This window comes from Crassostrea angulata, chromosome 3 (genome assembly GCF_025612915.1).
Source record: "Crassostrea angulata isolate pt1a10 chromosome 3, ASM2561291v2, whole genome shotgun sequence".
Classification (NCBI taxonomy): Eukaryota; Metazoa; Mollusca; class Bivalvia; order Ostreida; family Ostreidae; genus Magallana; species Magallana angulata.
In genome coordinates, this window is record NC_069113.1 from 19,372,583 (window position 1) to 19,394,854 (window position 22,272).

Consider the following 22,272-nt stretch of genomic DNA (forward strand, 5'->3'; position numbering starts at 1 on the left):
TGTTTAAGATCTATATTTACTCGGATGGATATCCGGTAGATGTTGTTAGGTCGACATCATTTTTAATGAGAACGGGAAAGAAACAGATTTTTACGATTATTTGCCGGATGTGGCAGTCTTGTGTGACAAACTGTTGAATAACACGTGAAGCATTTAATAAGATATGTGACAAAAAAGCTTGAGTGCCATTCAATTTGAGATTTTCGCAGAGTAAGGTTCTGGAGCACCGCATCTTCCAGCATCTTCGCTTGATCAGCAAAAGGCAAATCTCACAACTGCATTTCACTTTATATATTAGCAATAGACAATGATAAAATTACGCAAAAGTACCATAAGATTGCTAGCATTGGCCCTTTTTTATTTGCTATACCTTGTGATTGGAGCATCTGTGTTCTCTGCAATTGAAGGACCACAAGAACGAGAATTGATTAAGAATGTGAAGAAATTAAGATCTGATTTTTTGACTGACAACACTTGTTTAACAGGTATTATTCCTTTTAATTTTCAATTTGCATGGTAAAGGTAGGCACTTCTTATTTTCAAGAAGTTTTACATTTATATATTTTAATAGGTTTGTTACTGACTGACTACGAAAAAAATATAGCCTATAGGGTTGGTCAGGTCTCATAGAAACAAGGCAATATATTTCAAGAGTCATCAGTAAGAAATCTGATAAGTGTTTTGTTTTCCAAAGGACTATCAAGTGAGACATTATTTACCAAAAGCAATGATATGTAGATGCAAATTTATTTGCATCTATTTATTTAATCCATGTTAAAGTGGCCTTACATTGTAAGGGGATGGGGAATTAATGACGGCCCAGAACGGGATTCGAATCCAAGCCTCTGAATCTCTAGTTTGATGCTCTACCAACTGAGCTATCTTGCACTGGTATTCAAACCAGTTTGACCATCATATTCCTCCCCCTTAAATGAACCTCGAAGATCCCCCTAGCCTCCTCTCCTGGCAGGAGTTAAACTGCCAGTTCCAGGGGTTGGCACAGCACCAAATGTAACGAGATGGCAGAAATAATGACGGACCAGACTGGGATTTTGAAACCAGGCCCCCTGAATCTCTAGTAGGGCAGATGCTCTACCAGCTGAGCTATCTGTCACCGGTATTTGAACCGGTCTGACCATAACAATGTATTGTCCATTTTTTATACAGTTGAACTCTTCAAAATTCTAACTCTCACCTCAAATACTCTTTGAAAATCTTAGCTGCATCCTTTTTCATTTTCAATGTTTAATTCATACATTTCCTCCCTTTCCTCCACAGAGGTTTGAGCAAATCTCGACGCTGTCATTCAATATGCTGAAAGTATGTGATGGTTCAAACAAGACTTAAGGGTTTAATAATGTTTCACGCTTAAGTGTTGGTTGAGCCATCACATTTATTTTGTGGGAGCTCAATTTTTCATGGATTTTGTTGGTACCCTTCAGCAATGAATTTTGGGTAACATTTCCAATTAATATTATCAAGAACAGTATGTATTTATTATTTTTATCAATATGAGTGAATCCCAAAAATTACACATCTTGGTGACCTTTTTAAAAATTGACAAATGCAGAAACTGGCCCAAACAAATCCAATTGATTCCCCAGAATTTGGTATATGGCACTTATTCAGAGCCCGACCCATACCAAATAAAAGCACCAAAAACTTATACCTATGGTTTAAGATTTGAATATACATGTAATTGTCTGGTTCATCTTACTTATGCTTTAAGAACATGTCATGTTGAATTTTATCAATTTCCTGTTGTTTTAGAAATAATGCTATGGTATAGTGTTAAATCTAAAGCAAACTAGCGTGGCGTGGCGCCATGCCCCATTTTAGGTATATAAAAAAAAACTACTTGATCTAGTATGTCATTGACCCTTTTCTGTCACATCAACATTATCTGACTGATCATATCGTTATTGTAAGCTGTAATTGTTCTCTATATCTTAGATATATTTATATTGAACTGATATCCAAAGTGTTGTATATTCTTATTTTAACATACATATATTGGCAATTGTACTAGTTGTTCCCAATTTCCAGCGTAAGACCATATGACTTGAACTGGACCATGTAGTCAACTCAGGTTTTAGGATTTGTACTCCTGCTTTATATTAATTTCCTCTTCCTGTAATATAGTATTCTCTGAATTATCAATGTACATGTAGTCTTGCCTCAATGTAGCTTGAATAATGCAGAAGCTTGTGTAATTTTAACAGGCTTCATGAGAGGAATCAGTCTTATGAAGATCTCTAAACACTGACTGAAAAGATATTGAATAGTCAATGCATCTAGATTAGGTATCATTCTGGCATGTTCAAGAAATTACAGATGGTTTATTGATTACCCACAGTATCCAAAGATCATAAATTCAGGACAACAGTAAAACTTTTTATTGAAAAATGGATATATGCATGAGCATGATCACAGATATTTCCAAACTGATGAAGAAATATTTATATTTTTTTTTCAATTGATTTTATTCTTTTGGAGACGACGGAAATTCTTAAATCATGATACCCCCCCCCCCCCTTTTGGGTTGTTGGGAAGCCACTATTAGGGTGTGGTTTGGGCGGGTTTGAAGATGCAATGACCCTTGGGGTCAGAAAGGGGTCACAATTGGGAATGGGAAGGTTCAATTTAAAAAAAAAAATAATATATTGTTACTTCTTATTAAAATAAGGGACTATTCAACAGGTGTTAAGAGTTTTAAAGTTTAGTCATATATATACCCTTATCTCTTACGTAATCCTGGGGCGATCACAATGAGTTGATAATGTGGGTGTTTTGGGATTTTTTTTTGGGGGGGGGGGGGGGAGGGCAAGTATATAGACTGAAGAATTATTTTGAAATACGTCAAATGCAACACAGTTAAGTCAATATCTTGGACTGCTCCCATGAAACAATATCAAGAAAATTAAAATCTTTCTAAATCCAATGAAAACTTATCTAAGTAATTGTGGAAATTTGGTGTTTCTGAAAAGCTTTTAAAAACTGTATGTTGCGGACTTCATTTGGGTACCGGTAAATAGAGAAATGCTTGTGACCAATTACCGTACATCATATTTTTTTCAAAAGTACAAAATCCTGCTTGTGAAGTCAATTATTAGGTTGTTTAAATCTTGTCATCTCTAAAATAAAAGATGGTGTTACGTCACAATGTAAATCTGAGTTATCTCCCTGAAACTGCAAACTTTACCTTATTGTTTAAATCTAAAGTGTATGAATCAAACTGAAACATAAACAAAGAAATCAGACTCTGAATGGTGAATTATTAATTAATTAAACTGAACCTAATAAAGGCAAGATGACTTAATTACATCCTTTACACTTTTTGTTAGTGTTTTAATACTGGTCAGCAAAATATGATAAAAGCATTATCAGTAAATCAAATCATGCATGCATTAATTGTTTCTTCTTTCTTTATAAGTACATGTTTAAGATTACAGCATAACATACATTTATAATTCATGTACAATGTGCATCATTCATGAGAATCACATTTTAGTGCGATTATCTGTTATAAAACTACTAAGAATGATTCTTTAATAATTATGATGCCATGAAAATGATGAAGATAAATATTGGGCATGTTCTCTGTATGTGGCCATTGGGGGTGTACTGTTTATTGTGTATTTACAAGTTTTAGTATCACAACAGGATCATTGAAATTATATTGAATTAAACTTTTGTATCCATATTTCAAGTGCATGGTAAAAGCAGTATAAATAACCTTTGTTTGTGAAGAGGGCAATACATCCTAAGGTTTTCCTCGCTCCTTATAAAATCATGCAGTAATGAAAATAAAGGAGTTGAGAGTTTCTTCTCTCTCTCTCTCTCTCTCTCTCTCTCTCTCTCTCTCTCTCTCTCTATATCATATACCTAGTAGTGTATCAGCCCTGATACACATGTTTTGGACGAGGTGAGACAGCAGCTGGAAGCTAGGGCTGTATCGCCCTCGGGGCTGATATTTCTCTGTCTCAGCCCGTCATCAAGGGGGTGTATTGCCCTCAAATTTAAAATTGCTAATTCCCAAATATCTTTGCTTTAAATTAAGACTAGTTTGTAAAATAACGATAGAATAACAAATAAATAATACAAAGCATCACCTTACACGTCTGAATATTTTTATTTATTGCTGAAAATTGAAAAATAATAATTTAAAAATAGCGCCAAAGAGAGATGTGTATCTAAGCAAGGGGAGGTAACCTACACAACGGTTGTGTATTCAGAACAATAGCACGCTATATTTGATATCTCAACATTTAAATTATGGAGGATATAGAGAAGGATGGAACGAGACTTAATCTTAGAAAACCAGAGATTAGACTGTAAAAGATAAGTGATTAAAGTAATGGACGCGCTTATGAACGTTCTCAAACAACTTGCTAGGTCAAACAGTATGGGTTTTTATGAATGGAATTTGACAGGAAACTTACGAAATCCCAGTGAAGGAATTCGAATCATAACGACGTTGCGAAGGATGGAAGTTTCTCTCTCGATAATAGATAGTGCTTTATTTCAGACGATAGACTCTCTTCTACTATATATTTCAAACGACATATAGTTTGTCAACAAAGTCCGACAACTCATACAGTTCTTAACACATATAAAAAAGAATAAAACGAACGAGTTTTGTAAATCCGAAAAAAATCTATAGCTATCTTCATGTTAAATTATATTCCTATTTGGAATTTGAATTTGAATAAAAGTTTTTGATTTTAGATATATGATATAAACAACATCACACTGTTGTTTTGATCTCGTCCCTGGTATCAGCCCTCTGATGGTATCGGCCCGCGCCCTTCGGGCTTGGGCCGATACCAACCGCTCGGGCTGATACCAGGGCCGAGATCATGACAACAGTGTGATATTCTATATCTCTCTCTCTCAGACAGAACAGCTAAATAATTGTTAATTATTTTTAATAATATCACTTTAAACTACAAGGGTTTAAAGATATAATTATATAGAGTTACTTAATTAATGCCCTAAATAAGTTATGAGGCCAACTTGCACTAAAATTGAATTGCTCAGCTGTGTTAGCTGATTTGTTAGATGTATGGTTTTGCATGGCAATTAAAAGTCAATAAATGCCAATAAAACCGAGATGATTTGAGATGAAATTCTGTATGTCTGACATGAGCATTTAATCATTGAATAGTATTTTTCAAATTATGTTTCTGATTAAGCAACTTCTCAGAGTTTGATAAAAACTTTAAGAAGCATGCATTTAGTTTTCCAATATTGAGAAAAAAGCAATATCCCATTTATATTTTTCATATCAATTAAATTTCAAGCCAAATGACAAATTGTTGTGGGACACTTAATTGATATGAAAGGTCAAGAACTCTGATTATTGTAGAGACAATGCATTAATTCGCATGGTAGTAAATGATTCCTTGCATGTCAAAACAAAATAAAAATCCCGATGCTCCACTGATGCGAACACTACAGCATTGTCTTTTTAAAAGCATCGTGGGAATATAAATCGTGTAGGATTCTACATCTGTAGTCTGAAATTGATTTTGTTGTAATAAATTTCTTTCCTTGGGTTGAGGTAGAGAATTGTCAATTCTTGTGCAGATTAGCATTATTACGGTAATTAAAATTGGCCTACTTGGAAGGGGCAGATAGCTGCGTACTTGTTGTACAAGCAGTATTGGACTAAGATGGAGAACATTAAGGCATGTTGTAGATCCTCTAATGCCCGATTATTGTGGCTGTGTGTGGGATTTGTGCTCTATCTGTGCTTCGGAGCTTTAGTGTTTATTGAGCTCGAGTCTAACATAGAGAAGGATCTCCAGAGTGACTTTATTAAGAGGAAATTACAATTTTTGTCTGCTCATTCATGCATATCAGGTAAAAAGTAACTGCATTAAGATTAAGTTTATACAAGCTAGTATTTCATGAAGTCCCCTGCAGATGAAGAAAAGTAGAAATCGGTTAGTGTTTCAGTGATGGGTTTTTATATTAAATAGAAAGTAAAGATATCTACATGCATTGACATGTTTTTATTGTTAACACTTCCTTTTAGAGTTTTTTTTTGGCTTACATATATTCTATTGTTTACTCATACTCATATTATACATGTACATGTAATACAAACAATATTAAAACGTAATTTTCCTTATCCTGAACATGACTCTGTATTTGCACGATTACTGGTACATTTATTTCATTCCATATTTATCTTGCATTTATAACCATGATATTAACTGGCATATTTTACTTGCTTGTCAATTTTGAAGAACAAAAAAAAAAAATCAGAATGAAAGAGTTGCATGTATTTTACAGTGATAGGTATAATATCTCTTACAACTTTGATTTTTTCAGCTTCTTTTGTTTTTGTCTGCATTTAATGCTTACAAGTTTGAGGTTTGTAGTAGGCGTCAAGATCAACCATTTCACGCCTCACCGATGCTTCAATTCCCCTGTACGCATTATATTTTCACCCATTCTTAGGTTGAAAGCCTTTCAGCACATAAATAATTCATTTATGATGCACCAAGGGACTTCTTTCCTCAAAACTGATTGCTTGGAATATGGTGATAGATTTTTGCTGCAGATGTTAAAAATTCAGGATGAATTGTAAAAATGAATTGATCTGCCAATTGATCATGTTTTTTCCATTTGCTTTGTTATAGATGACAAATTGGAGAAGTTCATTGCTAGTATTGTGGTGGCCACTAATAGAGGAGTGTCTGCAACAAAAAATGTCACAATGGCGGAGCCCAACTGGACCTTTGGACAGTCCATCTTCTTTGCTGGAACCCTCCTGACAACAATAGGTATCAACAAGGCATTTTGAACAAATCAGTTGAATGATCAATCATATGCATACATGTAGCAGTAAATTGATCCATTGTACGAAACAAAAATTAACCAGTCCTATGTATGTTTATCATAGAGAACTGTGAAGGTCTAATGCCTGAAGTAAAATGTTCACATCTAATAAACTAAAGGCTTTTTAAATGTAGCAAATTTTATGTGTAAATTAAAAAGATAAATTACTGGTATAAATATTTTTTGCTGTTTTAATTTAAATTCTAAAAAATTTATTTGTGGTCTATTGTTTAAAAAATCATGAGTTATTTGACCAGAAAGTGAATACTGTAGATTCCGAATTCAATGCGAGAAATTGAATTCCGTGTCAAATTGCGAGAAGCAACCATCGCAGATTTTAAAATCTCGCTCTTTTTTTTTCAGACAATTTTGAACTATAAGAAATTATAACAAAAAATTGGTTATCGCAACTTTATATTCTCATGATTTGATACAAAAATCGTGACTCACATAAAATGAGGAATTTACAGTATATACTATATATAAAGTACCTAGATGGAGTATTTGGGGGAAGGCTTTCTTTATTTTTATGCGATCATTTCAAACTGCAGGATATGGTCGAGTGGCGCCCCTGTCAGAAGCGGGGAAGGGCTTCTGTCTCCTGTATGCCATGATTGGCATTCCCCTTACCCTGATCTTCTTCACCGCCATTGTGGAGCGAATGATGATACCCACCAAGATGTTCCTCTACTTCCTATTCCGCAAACTCGGCCATTTGTACCGAGTATTCCATATACAATTGCTGCATTTCTTCATACTGCTCATAGCCACTGTTCTGATAATTTTCGTCGTTCCTGCCGCCATTTACTCTGCGCTTGAGCCGAAGTGGGATTTCCTAGATTCCTTTTATTACTGTTTCATCTCCATGACAACCATTGGTCTGGGGGACTACATTCCAGGGGACAATCCTGACCAGAAGGCGAGAGCGGTGTATAAGCTAGCCACCACAGGTAGGTACCCGGTACACATTAGATACAAAAGGGGCATCGAAGCTCTAAGGCACAACAGCAACATTATAATGAATATGTACATGTATATTGATGGTAATTTATTTAATTAAGAGAAACTAATTAACATTATGAGCTAAAGGAATTGTTGTTTAGTGAACTTTAAAACAAATGTGGACTGTTTCAAATCACAAAGAGTGGCAACTGTTAAAAGAAAGTATAATAGTTTGCAATTTCACAAACTGAGCGCTTCTGATATGAAAGTGCATTTTGTAAAATATTGACTAAAGCTTTCATTTGCTAATAAGTATCAATGAAATAAACTCCAGGTTTAAGTTCCAGAAGTGATGGATTAGCAACAATATATGGATAATTAACTGTCACCCCTCCTTTCAGTGTACCTGTTTTTGGGCCTGCTGGTGATGATGCTGCTACTGGCCGTCTTGTACGACATCCCAGAACTCAACCTCGGCTTCCATTTCTACCTGAAGAGCGATGAAGAGGAGGAGGAGAGGGCCAGGCTGAGGAGTGGGGGGGAGGGGAGTGGACCCAAATACACCAAACAGCGGGACGAGGACCCCCAGAAACAGACCGGAGGGAGTCAGATGTACCAGCCCACCCAGGAAGATGTAGCTGCTGCCACGGGCCACTAGATGCTGAAAGAGATAGGATTTAAACCTCCTTGATCAGAGTACAAAGTAGTATTGTATCATTGGCCACTACATAATGCTAGAGTTATGATTGAAGCCTCCTTTATTAGAAGTTGTAGATGAAGTAGTGTAAACCAACTTTTATTTGTGCATATGAAATACTGTATTTGGAATTTTACAGATCAGAAAAACATGTACATGTATCTGTTTTGCAAACCACAAATGTAAATTGCTGCATGTATTAAATTGTCATAGTGAAATACTTTACTTGACATTGATTTTTGCAATTTTGAAGTTGTTGCTAGAAAAAGTTGGTTTACAGTGACCAAATTTTAGATCCCAGGAAATTTTAGATAGAATTTTTAGACCCAAAAATGATAAATGAATGAAGGACTGTTAGTCCATGATTTCTTTTGGTGAAACTTAACTAGATTTACTTTTAATGGCCAGTGTTTGCATTGCCTATAAAAAATGACTCAAAGGTATTCAGAAGTGCAGAAAATATTTTGTATGTAAAGAGCTTAGAACAAACCTTAGAAAATATACACCAACTATGTGATAAACGTCCTTTAAATCTGCAAATAGAGAAATATTTTGTTTTTGTGAAATTAATGTGCTATTTATTGTTTGATACTGATTGTATACTGTCTTGGTCTGTTGGTTAGATTCATTTTAAAATGATGAATATATATATTTAGGATTGTCTGGCCAGTTCATGATCTGTCTATCATCTATATTTCTTGTTTTTGTTATGAAGTGTTGAAGTATCTTGTTAGTCATAGTGTATGTTCTAAGGAGAAAATTTTGAGTTTGCATGTACCAATATAGTGTTCCAACTTCTACTGAATGGAAGGAAAAAAGCTTGATAGTGCAATATAATTAGTATAGTTAAACAATGTCAAAGTCATTAACGTCAGAATTAATTTTTCAAGGTCTAAGATTCAAGCAATACAACTTGCCATTTCTTCTTAACCAAGTACATGTAAAAGGTTTGGTGTCATCTCCCTTGCATTGGAAGCTAAATTTATTTACCGTAAATAGGATTATTACCTGGCGTATATTTTGGAATGAAGTGAACATTTAGACATACATATTTTGGAATGAAGTGAACATTTAGACAGTTGTTAAAACAATTTCATGACATTACACATATAATTACATTCATTTGCTTACCTCTGATCAAATAACATTTTCCACTTGCTTCCCTACCTTGCTAGTGCTAGCAGGTAATTTTCAATTCCTTTCCAATTTTCAATTCCTTTCCAATCTGACTTATGTATACATACTGAAATGTGATTATTTTTCATTAAAATGTGTAATTTTAAGTAATGTATTGTAAGTGAATTGAGATGAGATTCATAATATTGGTGAAGTGTTTATACCTGTTCTAGAATTTACTTTTGGAGTAAAACTTAGTCCCCTTTCCCACCAGTGTAACCGCAGAAAAAATATATTTAGGAATTTTTTTGATAGGCATTATTATCTTTGAAGAAAGTTTTTATTGTTGAATATTTAGGTACATGTAGTTGTTTTACATGTTCATGTGTACATTTTATAACTGTTTTGGTTTTCCTTTTAAAACTGTTGCCATTATGAATAGTGTTTTTTATATATGTTGTTTATATTTGAATTTGATAGTGCAATACATGTGTATTATATGATCTGATTTAGGTTTTTTTTAATTTGTTGATGATTTTTGACAACTAATTAATGTTTGTTTGTGTGTGAATGATGTAGTGTATTTATTTTTTGTTGTTGTATTGATAGAAAATTTACATGTAGGGTATGTGGAAATTGTGAGTGAAATTATTTTTATTGTTTTATTAATAACATGCTTTTATTCTCTTACTGATATTTAAAAAGGTGCAAAATGTAGCAACAGTCTGAAGGTCCTCCAAGTTTAAACAATTTATTTAGCTTTAAATCTTTTCTCCCAATTTTAAATTGCCAATTTCACAACACATACATGCACAAGTAGATTTACTCATCTGTGCTTGTTTGCTTACCCACAATATTTCACAAAAAAATGGCCTTTGATAGACACAAGACATTTTCAATGTGGCACCGTATATTAATGCAATAGTTCACAATAGTTCATTTTATCAGGTGAACTATATATAAACATAAATTCTTGAAATTTTCATCAATGAAACATTGTCAGTATGGAATGGACAGGATATTTTAATTTTGACACGAATATTGAAATTTATGTTTAAATATTAAAACCCAACATGAAAAGGTTTTTTGCAGTGTAAACATGTAATAAAGTGGAATTTTTAAGCAGGGAGTGGTAATTTAATGCTGGTTTGGATCTTACAAGTTAGTGAAGGTTTAATAATTAAATTACATGTACATGTAGGTACCATATGAAATCTCAAAGAATATTTGAAGAAAATTGTCATGTTAATTACTTTTTATCTTCTCATTTTTTGTAAGTTGGATTGCAAATACAGAGGCAAATTTTCTTATGAAATATCAGTGGATGTGCTTGATGGAATTCTTATACCTATACTGGTAATAGAGTATTTAAGAGAAAACCAAAAATATTGGATCTCATGTGCATTTAATTACTGTCAAAAGTCCCGCTTACGTCTCACTTTTACTATATATATTTAAGTGTATGACTTACCAGTAATATACTTGTATACGCGATAAATTATTCTGTACATCACATATTTGTCTATCTTTTTACATTCCAATGAATCTCACTTTCAGTGCATTGGTGGAAATGTATGTGAACATTTCCTAGAGTTTCAATGCTAGTGCTTTCATTGCCTGTATAATGACATAACTATTGTTAATAATTTTACAAGCAAACTTTTCTTTTTTGTTCATTTCTGAAATATTTTATATTTTATTTGTGTGTAGCATTAAATTTAAAGTTGATTATTGCATTTTTTGTGTTTTTTTTATTGAATGCTTGAACTGTGTACATGGAGTACTATATACCGGTATTAGCCCATAGATAAATTACTGTGGAATCATGAAAATTCATGGTGGCTCAATTTTCGTGGTTTTCGTGAGTGGCCTCCTTTACGAATTTACATCGTCAACGAAAATAAATAAAGAGTTATCTTTCTTACTGAAACTGATAAGAGAGGCATCCCCATTAATAAGCAAAAAAAAATCTACATTCCAGGAAAATTGGCCCCCACAAATTTACCAGGTAAATAATTCCACAGTATATTGTAAACTAAAGTATTAAACTGTCCAGGCTTATTCCATTTCTCATAAAGGACAATCGAAGTTTAATCCTGGTAGTTTAACACTGTAGAATCATTTAAAATTTGTGCAGGTCAGTTTTTGTGGATTTACTGCTTTTAAAGTAAATACATGTAAGTTTTATCAATTTGTTTACATGGGTAACAAGTGTTTGATATTTGGTTTGAGATGCTAAATTAATTCATAGAATTGAGGAATTAAATCCACAAAAATTAAGCCGTCACATTTCTAATGATTCCACAGTTGTTTATCAAGTCAATTCTTCAAATAAACTTCAATGTTTTACCAATGGACGGAAAATTTTTACTGCCCTTTTCACATGATTTAAATAATCCTTTGTTGCATTCAATTGGGCTTTGCAAACCTGCAAGACATCATTTACAGCATTACAGTCCAATTATCACACAGTCAAATAGAATGAAATTTAGTAAAAGACTTCAACCATATATAAGAACTCACCAAGATATGAATTGTTCTGCTTTTATTCTGCAAAAATGCAGTAACAAAATAACTTGAATAAACTCGGTAAATGTACAATATTTTTCACCCCATTTTCTGAAGCAAACTTGTATTGTCATGGCAGTATATCAAATCCTGTCAAAAAAAGTTATAGTTAATGGCAAAAACCAGCACTGTAGGAGCAAACATGTTCCGTTCATCCCAGCAACGGCCATTCTTTGACATACACATAAACTGCTCCTTGATCTGGCACTAGCAACACTAAAGCAGTGTCTGTCGGTCGTTCAATCATTAAGACCCCTGTCCTTGACACTCGGTTGTATATCCATGATGCCTGTCTGGTCACCGTCACTTCCTCTTGCAGGTGAGCAGCGTCTGTCAGACTTGATCTGGGAGATAAAACAATCCATTCACTGCATCTAGTAGAGCCCGCATGCAGGCCAGTTTAGATTCAAACCCTCCGCCTTTTTCCTCATCTGAAGCACTCCTTATGTGTCTTAAATACCTAAAGACAAAGAGAAAGACCCTCATTATCGATAATTATAAGTATAACACTTTTCAGGTATCTCCTTACAAATACGTTCACTTGCTGAACACTGTAAAAGCACTGCTTTTAAACATGGAAACTTCCTCACAAGAGTAATTTACAGAAGACATGCAAAAACTTATTAATTGAACCTCCGATTAGGCATAAAAAAACTTGCCCATTTGTCTCCAGTGCTTCTTCATCCGGTGGATCCGGGCCTAAAACATCCAGGTGAATGGGACTGTAAGTGAACAGTTCTACTGTCTGCTGGGGAACAGACATGAAGGGACCCTGTGCTCCCTGCAAACAGACACGATAATCTTTAACAACAAGTTCAAAGGTATATAAAACAAGTTCAAACAATCTTTTTGTGTATTTTTTTTTTACATTCATGTACATTTACCGATGGTCTTCAAAAAGCCCCGAAGGGCATAGCACAATGTACACCAAAGGATGTGAAATTTAATCATCAACTCAACATTGCAAAACTTGGAAATCATAAATGAACCCATCCTGATACATGGGAGTCTAATGACAGAAGACGTCAAATGAATTTACGGTTCATACTAATACAAGTATTCATCATTGTCTTCCCCTAAAGTTTTATCATTTTAAAAATCTCAAAAATATAAAACTTGACTGAACTCTTTGATAAGGCAAAATATAAAATACCCTTGTTATCCTTAATACAACAAACATAAATCCTACCAATTATGGTTTTTTTTTACCAAATAAACTTCAATATTATTTATCTAAACCATATACCAGGGGAAATAATTTTAACCTACCAACCTACAAAATTATGGGTCACAAGGGGGAAACAAAGATAATTTTGAGATTGACATTACCAGTTTGATTCCTGTTGAGAACTTTGTTGTTGCCATCACAGGAATGCGGAGTTCATTCTCCTTGTCTATATCTGTCTTGTGCTCATTGAGAATATCCAGAGCTGATCTGTCTGAGAACATCTGAAATAAAAAAGAATCTTTTGAAGTCAAGTCAAGTCAAGCTTTAAAGTTGCATAATAGAAATACATGTTGAGCATTTTAAACACATGAATTAAATCAATAATTCAATTTGTTCACATAAGGCATCAGTTGAACTATCCAGTGCCATCTGCTCACCAGTTCGTCTAGGAGAGCCTCCTTGTGCTTCTTTTTACTGTCCTTCTCCCTCTGTTCTTCCTCCACAATAAACTTTCTCTTGAGGGAACTCTCCTCTTTCTCTTGTTCAATCAGGCTCTCTAAATACTCTTCATCCTTGCTCTAGGGGTCAAGTAATAAAACGTTCAGCATAACTGATACTGCACAGGCCATAAACATGTTAAACAATATTTTTCACATTTTTTACTGTATACTAGTGTAAATTAGAAACAAAAGTTAAAGCTAAAGCCTCAGCATTTGTTAAATCAAAATTCATTGAAATGAATCTTACAATTAAATTGATGCAAAGGGGAAGAAATATATAAATTTGGTTCTACATGCTCTAGTACGGTATATTCCTGATTCCTTATTATTTGACACAAACAAAAGTGCCAAAGTCCCCTAAATGCTTTTGACAAATACCTTTTTATTTCTCCCTTTATTAATTTGATCTTTATTTTCTCTTTTGTATTGTTCTATCATCTGCCTTGTTTCATCCACATCAATATTATTCACTATATTGAAAACTGCAAAAAAAATATACGCAGAACATTATGATAATTTTCATTCATTAATAGAAGAAATTATTCACGTCTCAAAAACAATGCTTGTTTGTGATGCTACTATTATGAATCCATTACTGTGGCATTGTTATCTAAATACAAGTATCATTCCTTTTAGCTCTGGCTAGTGGGTTAAACCTTAAGCCCTGTCGCTCAATTAGAAGAATGCATAAGCTGGAGGACCTGGGTTCAAACTCCACCAGAGGCAATATCTGTCTTTGTTACCTTAAAATATTTCGAATTCCATAATATTTGGAATGTTTGTGATTTTTCTAAAAATGTGCGAGTACTTACTTAATGTCTCTATCATTTCAATGTAATCATTGTATTCTTCCAAAGTTTTAAAATCTTCCTCTTTTTTATTATAGCTATAATACAGAAAGACAATAACAACATTTATTATACATCTGATACAAAAGAAATCTTTCAAAATTATTATACAATGAATCTAATCAAATCTTACTGTTGATCAAATGTGATGTGTCAAAGTACGGTACAAATAATTGGGAATTAGATTTAGATATTAGTGAGTACTTATTTTTTAGCAAGTCAGTGGTGAACTTCGCAATATGAGCACATATTATTATTAATATATATTAATAATATATATATTATTTATATATTAAACACATAATATATATATACCCATACTCACTCTTTTAGAATCTTTCTCCTGACTTCGATCTCTTTTTCAATAAAAGGATCTTCAAATAACTGAACCCTGAAATTATTTTTTCTCAGAGCTGTTCCACACTCAGGGCATATTCCTGAACCTTTTACAAACAACGCTTCAACACAAGTTTCACATCTGCAAAGAAAAAGTCAACCATCATGAATTGACAAGGTTCCACATATTTCTAAATGCAATGTGACTGACAGACATAGAGTGCTGCTTCAAATTCGATGCTGAAGGCAAGATAATCTTTATGAAAAATGTCACCCCCCACAAAACAATTACATCATAGTTTTTTTTTTTTTGTTTTTTTTTTTTACATCTAATGCATTAAATGTTTCAAAATGTTACCACATGCTTTTGGTTCTTAATTTTCATAAACTAAATTATGTTCGAATTTTTGTTGTTGGGAAGAAGACACAGGTGCTTGAGGACAGGACCGACTCCCTTTACCATCTCCCACCCCGAAGTAAAGACATGAAGGTCTTTGCTTCTTTCTTTTTTTTTCATAAAAATAATCCTGTTATGACATACATGTATTTCTAATCTAATACATACATTCATTGCACAAACTTACCTATACAAAACAATTTTTTTAAATCAGACCCGCTCTCTCTTAATACAAATGTATTATATATAGAGAATCTCTTATTTTTTATATAATCTAATGAAAATAAAGGAGTAACGACAATAAAGGAGTAACAACCCGGGGTCTATACTTAAGAGTGAGGAATGGAAAGGGAGGGGGGGTGGTCGACCCTGTCCTCAAAAGCTCACGCACCGGTGGAAAGAGCTGTGGTAATTTGTAAATATGTTACAAGAATAATCTCTACAAAACCAAGTTTTCACTAAGAGTCCTTACAAGGAATGTCCACAAACGTTGACAAGTAATTTCAAGGACGGATTTCGATATTTTGTTGTTTTGCAGCGAGGACATCCCTGGTCGTCCATTTTAAAAGTAGACCGTGTATCAAACTATTCGTGTTTATTCTGTAATTTTCAATCAAAGTGTAAGTGAGTCAAAATAAATGGAAATATTTCGTTTTTGGCTATGATTATAATAAATTTAAAACAACGTATATTTTTTACTTCAAATTACACTGTAAGCAGTCTCAATTACTTTCAAATCGAATAAGTTTGACCATGGCTTAACATGAGAAAATTCTAATTCCGGATTGATGCAACACATGTGCAATGAAATGAAAACAGAGGTACTCAATTTTCTACGGAAATTTTCTGCAAATCTTAGATTGTCAGGACAATCAGCTTTGATAAGACTATACACAAAGAATAACGCATGTTATCTATGCGAAGTAAGGCCTTCGTCTTTACAAAAACTAATTCATAAATGGATGTTCTCAAGTGATCCTGACAGTCAGAAAAACAACACCATGACAGGGAATGCAGCATTTTTTGATCCTCCGGAGTCTGTCCGGGGAATGAAAGTTCTGGATAGAAATCTCTTTCGGAAGACTGTGTTAATTCCAGGACTCGCTGTTCCCGAGAAGAGTATAGGAAAACTTGCGAAATCTCTTAAAAAAGAGGTCTTGCGTTTTAGATCCATTAAACCTGTTGTGGAGCTAAGTGCAAAAGACTCCCTTGCAAAAAGCCATAAACTTATGCTGTTTAATCCAATGAAGGTAAAATCCGCTGAAGACTTCAATGAGGACCAAAGAACAGTTTTGGAGAAATTAAATGTTGTATTATCTAGTTTTCAATTCTACAGTTTTGATATGAACTATGACAATTGGGACCATGCAGAAATAATTAAAGCTGTGCTTCCAGAGGAACTAGAGGCAGTGACAGGCTTTGCAATAGTTGGACATGTTGCACACCTGAACCTTCGGGATGGAGCAGATGACTATAAAAATTTGATAGGTGAAGTTTGTTTTGCTTCACAAATAATTTTGTGGTTCAGAGTGTTAGTACATGTATTGGTAGTTCTGGTACATAGGTTAAATTTTTTAGAACAGACAACTGAACAGTAAATTAAGAAATCCAATACAGACTGATAATATACTTGGGAAAAATTATAACTGTTGGTTTTACTTTAATTTACTTCAATCAAGTTCAAAGAAAATATTTTCTTAGAACACTAATGCTATTGATCAAATTAATCTAAACAATTTAAACATGCTGACTTGTCTTTAAATTTAATTTCAGGTCAAGTGATTCTAGATAAACACAGAACATTAAAAACAGTTGTCAACAAGTTGAAATCAATTGACTCGGAATTCAGGAACTTCAAGATGGAGCTGCTTGCTGGTGAGCCAGATTTTACCACCACTGTCAAGGAGCATGGGTGTACCTTCACTTTTGATTTCTCCAAGGTTTACTGGAATACTAAATTAGGTAATTGCGCATAATTTATTATTCTGATGTGTATGCTGTGGAATCCTTACATTCGTAAGACCAATTTTTAGGATTGCCAGTTTTTTAATGTGTTCCTTGGATTGTTAATATCTCATGGGTCCATTCATATGAATAATAGATATTTACCAAATTTCATAGTTTGTTGAGGATGTAATCCACAAAAATTGAGCCACCATAAATGTAAATGATTCCACAATATTTTATTTTAAGTTTAAATTAAAGCTCAAGCCAGTGATTTTTTTCTACACCAAGTACATGTATTTGCACAGGCACAGAACATAACCTGGTGGCATCACAGATAAAGCAGGAGGATACAGTGTTTGACGTTTTTGCAGGGGTGGGGCCATTTGCAGTGCCATGTGGGAAGAAAGGAATAACTGTGTTTGCAAATGATTTGAATCCTGATTCATTTCAGAGTTTGGTGTTAAATGTTTCGAAAAACAAAGCTAATCAGAATAGCAATGTTCATTGTTTCAACATGGATGGCAGGGACTTTATAAAGCAGATATTTTCAAAAGAAATGGAAAGGATATGGAAGGACCCGTCCTCTAAAGGAACTGTTCATGTCTTAATGAATTTGCCAGCTCTGGCTGTAGAATTTCTGGACAGTTTTGTTGGGCTCTTTAATCAATCTAGCTGCAAGCCAAAGGATCCTAACTGCTTGCCTTATGTTCATTGTTATTATTTTAGTAAATGTGAGAATCTTGAGCAGGACACTAGAGAGGCTGTGGAAAGAGTTTTAGGTTGTACTCTGGATGATAACATCAGCATCAGGGAGGTCAGAAATGTGGCCCCTGGGAAAGAGATGATGTGCATCAAATTTAGGGTCCCTGAATCTGTGCTGATCAAAGGGAATGTAGAAACAGAAGGTAAAAACAAAGAGAAAAAATGTAGCTTTATGAAATGCTGTTTGAGTTTATTATAGTCATGCGAACAAAATCAAGTACCTTTATTCAGTCCCTTTTCAGTTATTTTTGTTCCAAATGTATTGGAAATGTGTTAAGTTCCTGTGAAATACAAAGGAAAAACAAGTCATTGCTGAGAATAAGCTAGCAAAATTGAATGTTTTTTAAATTATAATGCATTTTCAAATTCATTTATATAAACTTTACAAAAATTATCAGTATCATGCAACTGGTTCTAAGCCTACATAAAGGAAATTGCAAAAAAAAAAAATGTGAATGTTTGTCAATTCACCAATAAGAAAATGCCATTTTAAATACTTATGTTTTTTTTCCAGATGGTCCAGCAGCAAAGAAGATATGTTTATAAATATATATCTAAATAAATTAGTGACCAGAGATATACTGTTTCTCAATTTCGTAGGTTTAAAGCAAAAATGGAGATGATACTTTCATTGAGAAATACAATCATGTTAACTTGTTGGCAGACTGGACAAAAAGTTTTTAACATGGTTCATACACCTATAAACAGGCAGTGAGAGCAAATATCAGGCCATCTCCGCTAGCCAAGTGTCCGATTCGTTTTTTCTCATCAGATGAGAAAAACGAATCAGACACTTGTTTAGCGAAGATGCCATTAGGCAAACCTCGGCCAATTCCTCCACTTTCATCAAGAGGTTGGTTGAGGTACAAATTGGTCAAGATGTGTCGAGTAATAGTAACTTGCCCTGAGTAAAGTTGGTCTATGATAGAGAAAGACCACTGTCACCAGTGCTTTCAGTATATTCATGAGGCAAGCAGATTGTAAACCCTTGGCTGATGAGGATGCTGTAGAATTTATAGTACAAATAACATTTTATGTTTTATACTAACAGAGGTTTTTTTAACCTCATTGAAGTAGTAAATTTGTGATACTGTTAAACCAGATTCAGATTTGACGCCCAGCGATTTGTTTTTTCTCCTCTGTGCTGTTTGACGTGTACACTATTACAATTGCGGTTTAAATGTGAATTTTAATATAATATTAAAATTATAATACTATCGGCGTTTGGATTATTTTTGGAATAGGATGTATGAATTCAAGTTTTATTATATAAATCAAATGATTTAGAATTAAGTATTGTGTTAACTTGCCATGAAATCCACCACCAAGTTGTGGCCATTACATGTGCACTGTAACAATATAATATTAAGGAAACGAATAATAACCCCATCTTGAATTCGCCCAGACACACTGTGTTTAAAGAAAATTAATTGAAGATATCGGAATTCGCCAGGTCTTAAATTTGCCCGTCAACAACGAATGCGAAATGGGCGAAAATAAAACGGGAGCGAGTATTTCCCAGTATAATGTAAAACATTAAATTTAAATTCAACTGAATATGATGGAACGAGGGTTGATCCAAAAGTGATGTCACAGGTGCGATAAACCGTGAACAATCTGCGTAAAGTGACAAAAACCTGTAGTGCTTCGAAATATCTACCTATTTCAATTTAGATCTGAAAATTTTAACGCATTATAACAAATATTTCTGAAGATATTTTGCAGAGCGTGAGGTAAGGATAGTCGCCGCATGCTACATGTAGCGACTTCATTTCTAGATCTTTGGCGTTCTGGAAGAATTTCGAAATTTAGTACTCTATAAAAATTGGCCACGATGCTCTATTTTACAGCCCCCCCCCCCCCCCCCCCCCCCATTTTTTATCATAAAGTGGCTAATTACTCTTTTTGTAATCGATGGGGTAGTATATTGGATATTATTTATTGTGCAATATTTACACCAACCAAGTATTATTCCCTTTATTTCTTACGGAAACTTATACATGTAGTTAAGTCATAGCTCTATAGAAACAGCCAATCCCCGTTCATCGATTGGTCGAAATCTATAGCGGCTGAAACCGACAGGACATATATCGACACGCCCTGTTTAATGAGACTGCACGGTATAATCATGACGATTCCCTTAAAGTCTCACAGGAGACGATTTGGCGGTTTCTTTTATCTAACGTACTTTCGTATATTAACAGTATTTAGTGAATTTTACTTACTTTTCATAATCAATTAGCTATTAAAAAAAAGATGTTAAAAATTCTTTCTTTGATGATTCATGCGGGTTATGAAGGTAGCGATCATTGCAGAAAAAAATTACATAACCCGCGATCATAACCCGATATCGCGGGTAATGTATTTTTTCTGCAATGTCGCTACCTTTATATCCCGAATGTTAACATGACATACATATGTATGCTTTTATTAGATATTGGAACCACGTTAAGGGTACCCTGTTCACTCGCTCTCAATTTTAGGTTGATATATCAATTCCAGTAAATTTTCTAGCAATACCTATCCATGCATCGAAGCAAAAAGTGCCTCGTATTACTATTCGCATGTCCACTCTTTTAATTCCTTGATCTAGAGACAAAACAGTTAGAAAATCTGTTTCAAAATATTGTGTTGTTTGGGGCTTTTCCAAATTTTTAAGCATGTAATTTTTCATAAATACACACCTTAAAAAAGACGTAAATTCATGACGCGGGGTGATGTCACGTATATATATCATGCTATAAACATCAATATCTTGTAAGTCTTCAACAAAATTTAATCAAAATTTTACTTCAAATTTGAATTTTGATAAGGAAAGCTTTGATGTATTATTTTATCCAATACTGCGCCATTATGAAACGCGGTGCATAGTGTGACATTACTTTTGGAACAATCCTCGTATTATTCTCTTTTGTGAAGTGGACAGGCATAGCCTACATGTAGGATGTAGGCTATGCTTGTTCACTTCTCAAAAGAGAATACCCTCGTATTTCATCTACAGCGCGAACAAACAAGATAATCGAGCGCACGAAATAAAGCGAAGTGATGCGAGTCGCTCGAGAAGAAATTTGTGAGCGAAAAATACGATTCAATCATTCGAGATAACAAGTGCTCTTTCTTTGCGAATTTTAAAACTACGAACCACTTTGTGAATTTTCAAAATAAATATAGTTATTTATTGTGCTTTAATTACTTAAAGCAATATGAGCTGCATTTTCATGTCGAAATTTTTTTTTTACGAAAATGTTATTTTCTACGTAAGTGACAAAAGAAATCATGGTTTTTAAATTTCTTTCAGCAATATTTTTGTTGGGAAAGTCGTTTAGAAGCCTTAATAATATTCCTTAGAAGAGAAATCTTTCATCTGACAAGAAGTTATGGTTTTTTCAAATCTTGTTTATTATAAAAGTTTAAGTTACATCAAAATTTATCATACTAGCAGGTATTTACCGCAAAATAAAATTCTAAAAAATACAGCTCATATTGAGAAGTAAAAGACAAATGTTTTAAAAAAATTTACCCATCAATTGATAGTACATGTTTGCCCCCCAAAAAACTAGCCTTAGTATACTAGTACTTCCATGAATGTTCATTTAAAATTTACTACCTGGCCTATTTTGTTACAGTTTTTGAACTGAACTATAGACTGTGTTCAATGAAAAAAAAATTGCAATTATATCTCATTGTATACTATTTAAAGTACATGCATGAAAAAATCGCAACGTGTATGAAAATATATTTTTGTAGAGTTCATATCGTCCTACAAGCAAAAGTTTCATAAAGAAAAGGTTTGCTTACCTAGCTAAATTGACCGAGTTTGAAATATGAAGTAACTGTTTTATGAAGCTGTAAATAGCTCTGAAAAATAGTCAAACCCACCTGACTAGGTCAAAGGTCAAAAGGACAACCAAGATAAATCGACCGGAAAAAAGGATGACCATTAAGATCAAGCAATAAATACCGTATACTCTGACAAAGAAAACAAAAATATGTTAAAAGCCTTTTTTTCTTGATTTAATAAATTAAACCTGTGCAATATGCAGGAGCTCAATTTTGTTGTCATCTTAACAAATTGTTGACTGTGCTGTCTGACGAATCACAGTAGTCTTAGTTAACGCTGTCAGATTTGTGCCCGACCGCCT

At 33.8% G+C, this 22,272-nt stretch overlaps 3 protein-coding genes across 5 annotated transcripts; 2 read left to right on the forward strand and 1 right to left on the reverse strand.

The window, feature by feature from the left end:
- The first annotated feature begins 21 nt into the window (after nt 1–21).
- On the forward strand, nt 22–11,333 carry LOC128175366 (potassium channel subfamily K member 1-like). Of its 3 annotated transcripts, none has more exons than XM_052840933.1 (4): nt 22–485; nt 6,651–6,794; nt 7,401–7,799; nt 8,193–11,333. In XM_052840933.1, exons 1-4 carry the CDS (start codon nt 308–310, stop codon nt 8,447–8,449), a joined length of 978 nt encoding a protein of 325 aa, XP_052696893.1. In that variant the 5' UTR covers nt 22–307; the 3' UTR covers nt 8,450–11,333. The 3 variants fall into 3 exon arrangements, with proteins under 3 accessions (XP_052696893.1, XP_052696892.1, XP_052696891.1); XM_052840932.1 differs by lacking the exon at nt 22–485 and adding an exon at nt 4,864–5,865; XM_052840931.1 differs by lacking the exon at nt 22–485 and adding an exon at nt 5,900–6,551.
- A 799-nt stretch (nt 11,334–12,132) lies between these two features.
- On the reverse strand, nt 12,133–15,993 carry LOC128177100 (CDK-activating kinase assembly factor MAT1-like). The gene is made up of 8 exons (XM_052843649.1): nt 15,894–15,993; nt 15,014–15,166; nt 14,653–14,726; nt 14,219–14,322; nt 13,778–13,918; nt 13,502–13,621; nt 12,832–12,953; nt 12,133–12,632 (listed from the first exon to the last, which is right to left on the reverse strand). The coding sequence occupies exons 1-8, from the start codon at nt 15,980–15,982 to the stop codon at nt 12,506–12,508; spliced, it is 930 nt and encodes a 309-aa protein (XP_052699609.1). The 5' UTR covers nt 15,983–15,993; the 3' UTR covers nt 12,133–12,505.
- A 213-nt stretch (nt 15,994–16,206) lies between these two features.
- LOC128178580 (tRNA (guanine(37)-N1)-methyltransferase-like) lies at nt 16,207–19,347 on the forward strand. The gene is made up of 4 exons (XM_052845826.1): nt 16,207–16,909; nt 17,195–17,383; nt 17,674–18,273; nt 18,645–19,347. Exons 1-4 carry the CDS (start codon nt 16,210–16,212, stop codon nt 18,674–18,676), a joined length of 1,521 nt encoding a protein of 506 aa, XP_052701786.1. The 5' UTR covers nt 16,207–16,209; the 3' UTR covers nt 18,677–19,347.
- The last annotated feature ends 2,925 nt before the right edge of the window (nt 19,348–22,272 follow it).

What these genes read in the sequence shown, in the direction of transcription:
- LOC128177100 (XM_052843649.1), bottom strand. Translation starts at nt 15,982, where the DNA reads ATGGACGACCAGGGATGTCCTCGCTGCAAAACAACAAAATATCGAAAT. An exon ending in TCTCAACAGGAATCAAACTG is followed by an intron (nt 12,954 to 13,501) that starts GTAATGTCAATC and finishes GTCTGTTTGCAG; the next exon opens with GGAGCACAGGGTCCCTTCAT. An exon ending in GAAGCACTGGAGACAAATGG is followed by an intron (nt 12,633 to 12,831) that starts GCAAGTTTTTTT and finishes CTTTGTCTTTAG; the next exon opens with GTATTTAAGACACATAAGGA.
- LOC128178580 (XM_052845826.1), top strand. Translation starts at nt 16,210, where the DNA reads ATGCAACACATGTGCAATGAAATGAAAACAGAGGTACTCAATTTTCTA. An exon ending in TTACTGGAATACTAAATTAG is followed by an intron (nt 17,384 to 17,673) that starts GTAATTGCGCAT and finishes GTATTTGCACAG; the next exon opens with GCACAGAACATAACCTGGTG. An exon ending in AGGGAATGTAGAAACAGAAG is followed by an intron (nt 18,274 to 18,644) that starts GTAAAAACAAAG and finishes TTTTTTTTCCAG; the next exon opens with ATGGTCCAGCAGCAAAGAAG.
- LOC128175366 (XM_052840931.1), top strand. Translation starts at nt 6,212, where the DNA reads ATGATATTAACTGGCATATTTTACTTGCTTGTCAATTTTGAAGAACAA. An exon ending in AACTGATTGCTTGGAATATG is followed by an intron (nt 6,552 to 6,650) that starts GTGATAGATTTT and finishes GCTTTGTTATAG; the next exon opens with ATGACAAATTGGAGAAGTTC. An exon ending in AACCCTCCTGACAACAATAG is followed by an intron (nt 6,795 to 7,400) that starts GTATCAACAAGG and finishes TTCAAACTGCAG; the next exon opens with GATATGGTCGAGTGGCGCCC.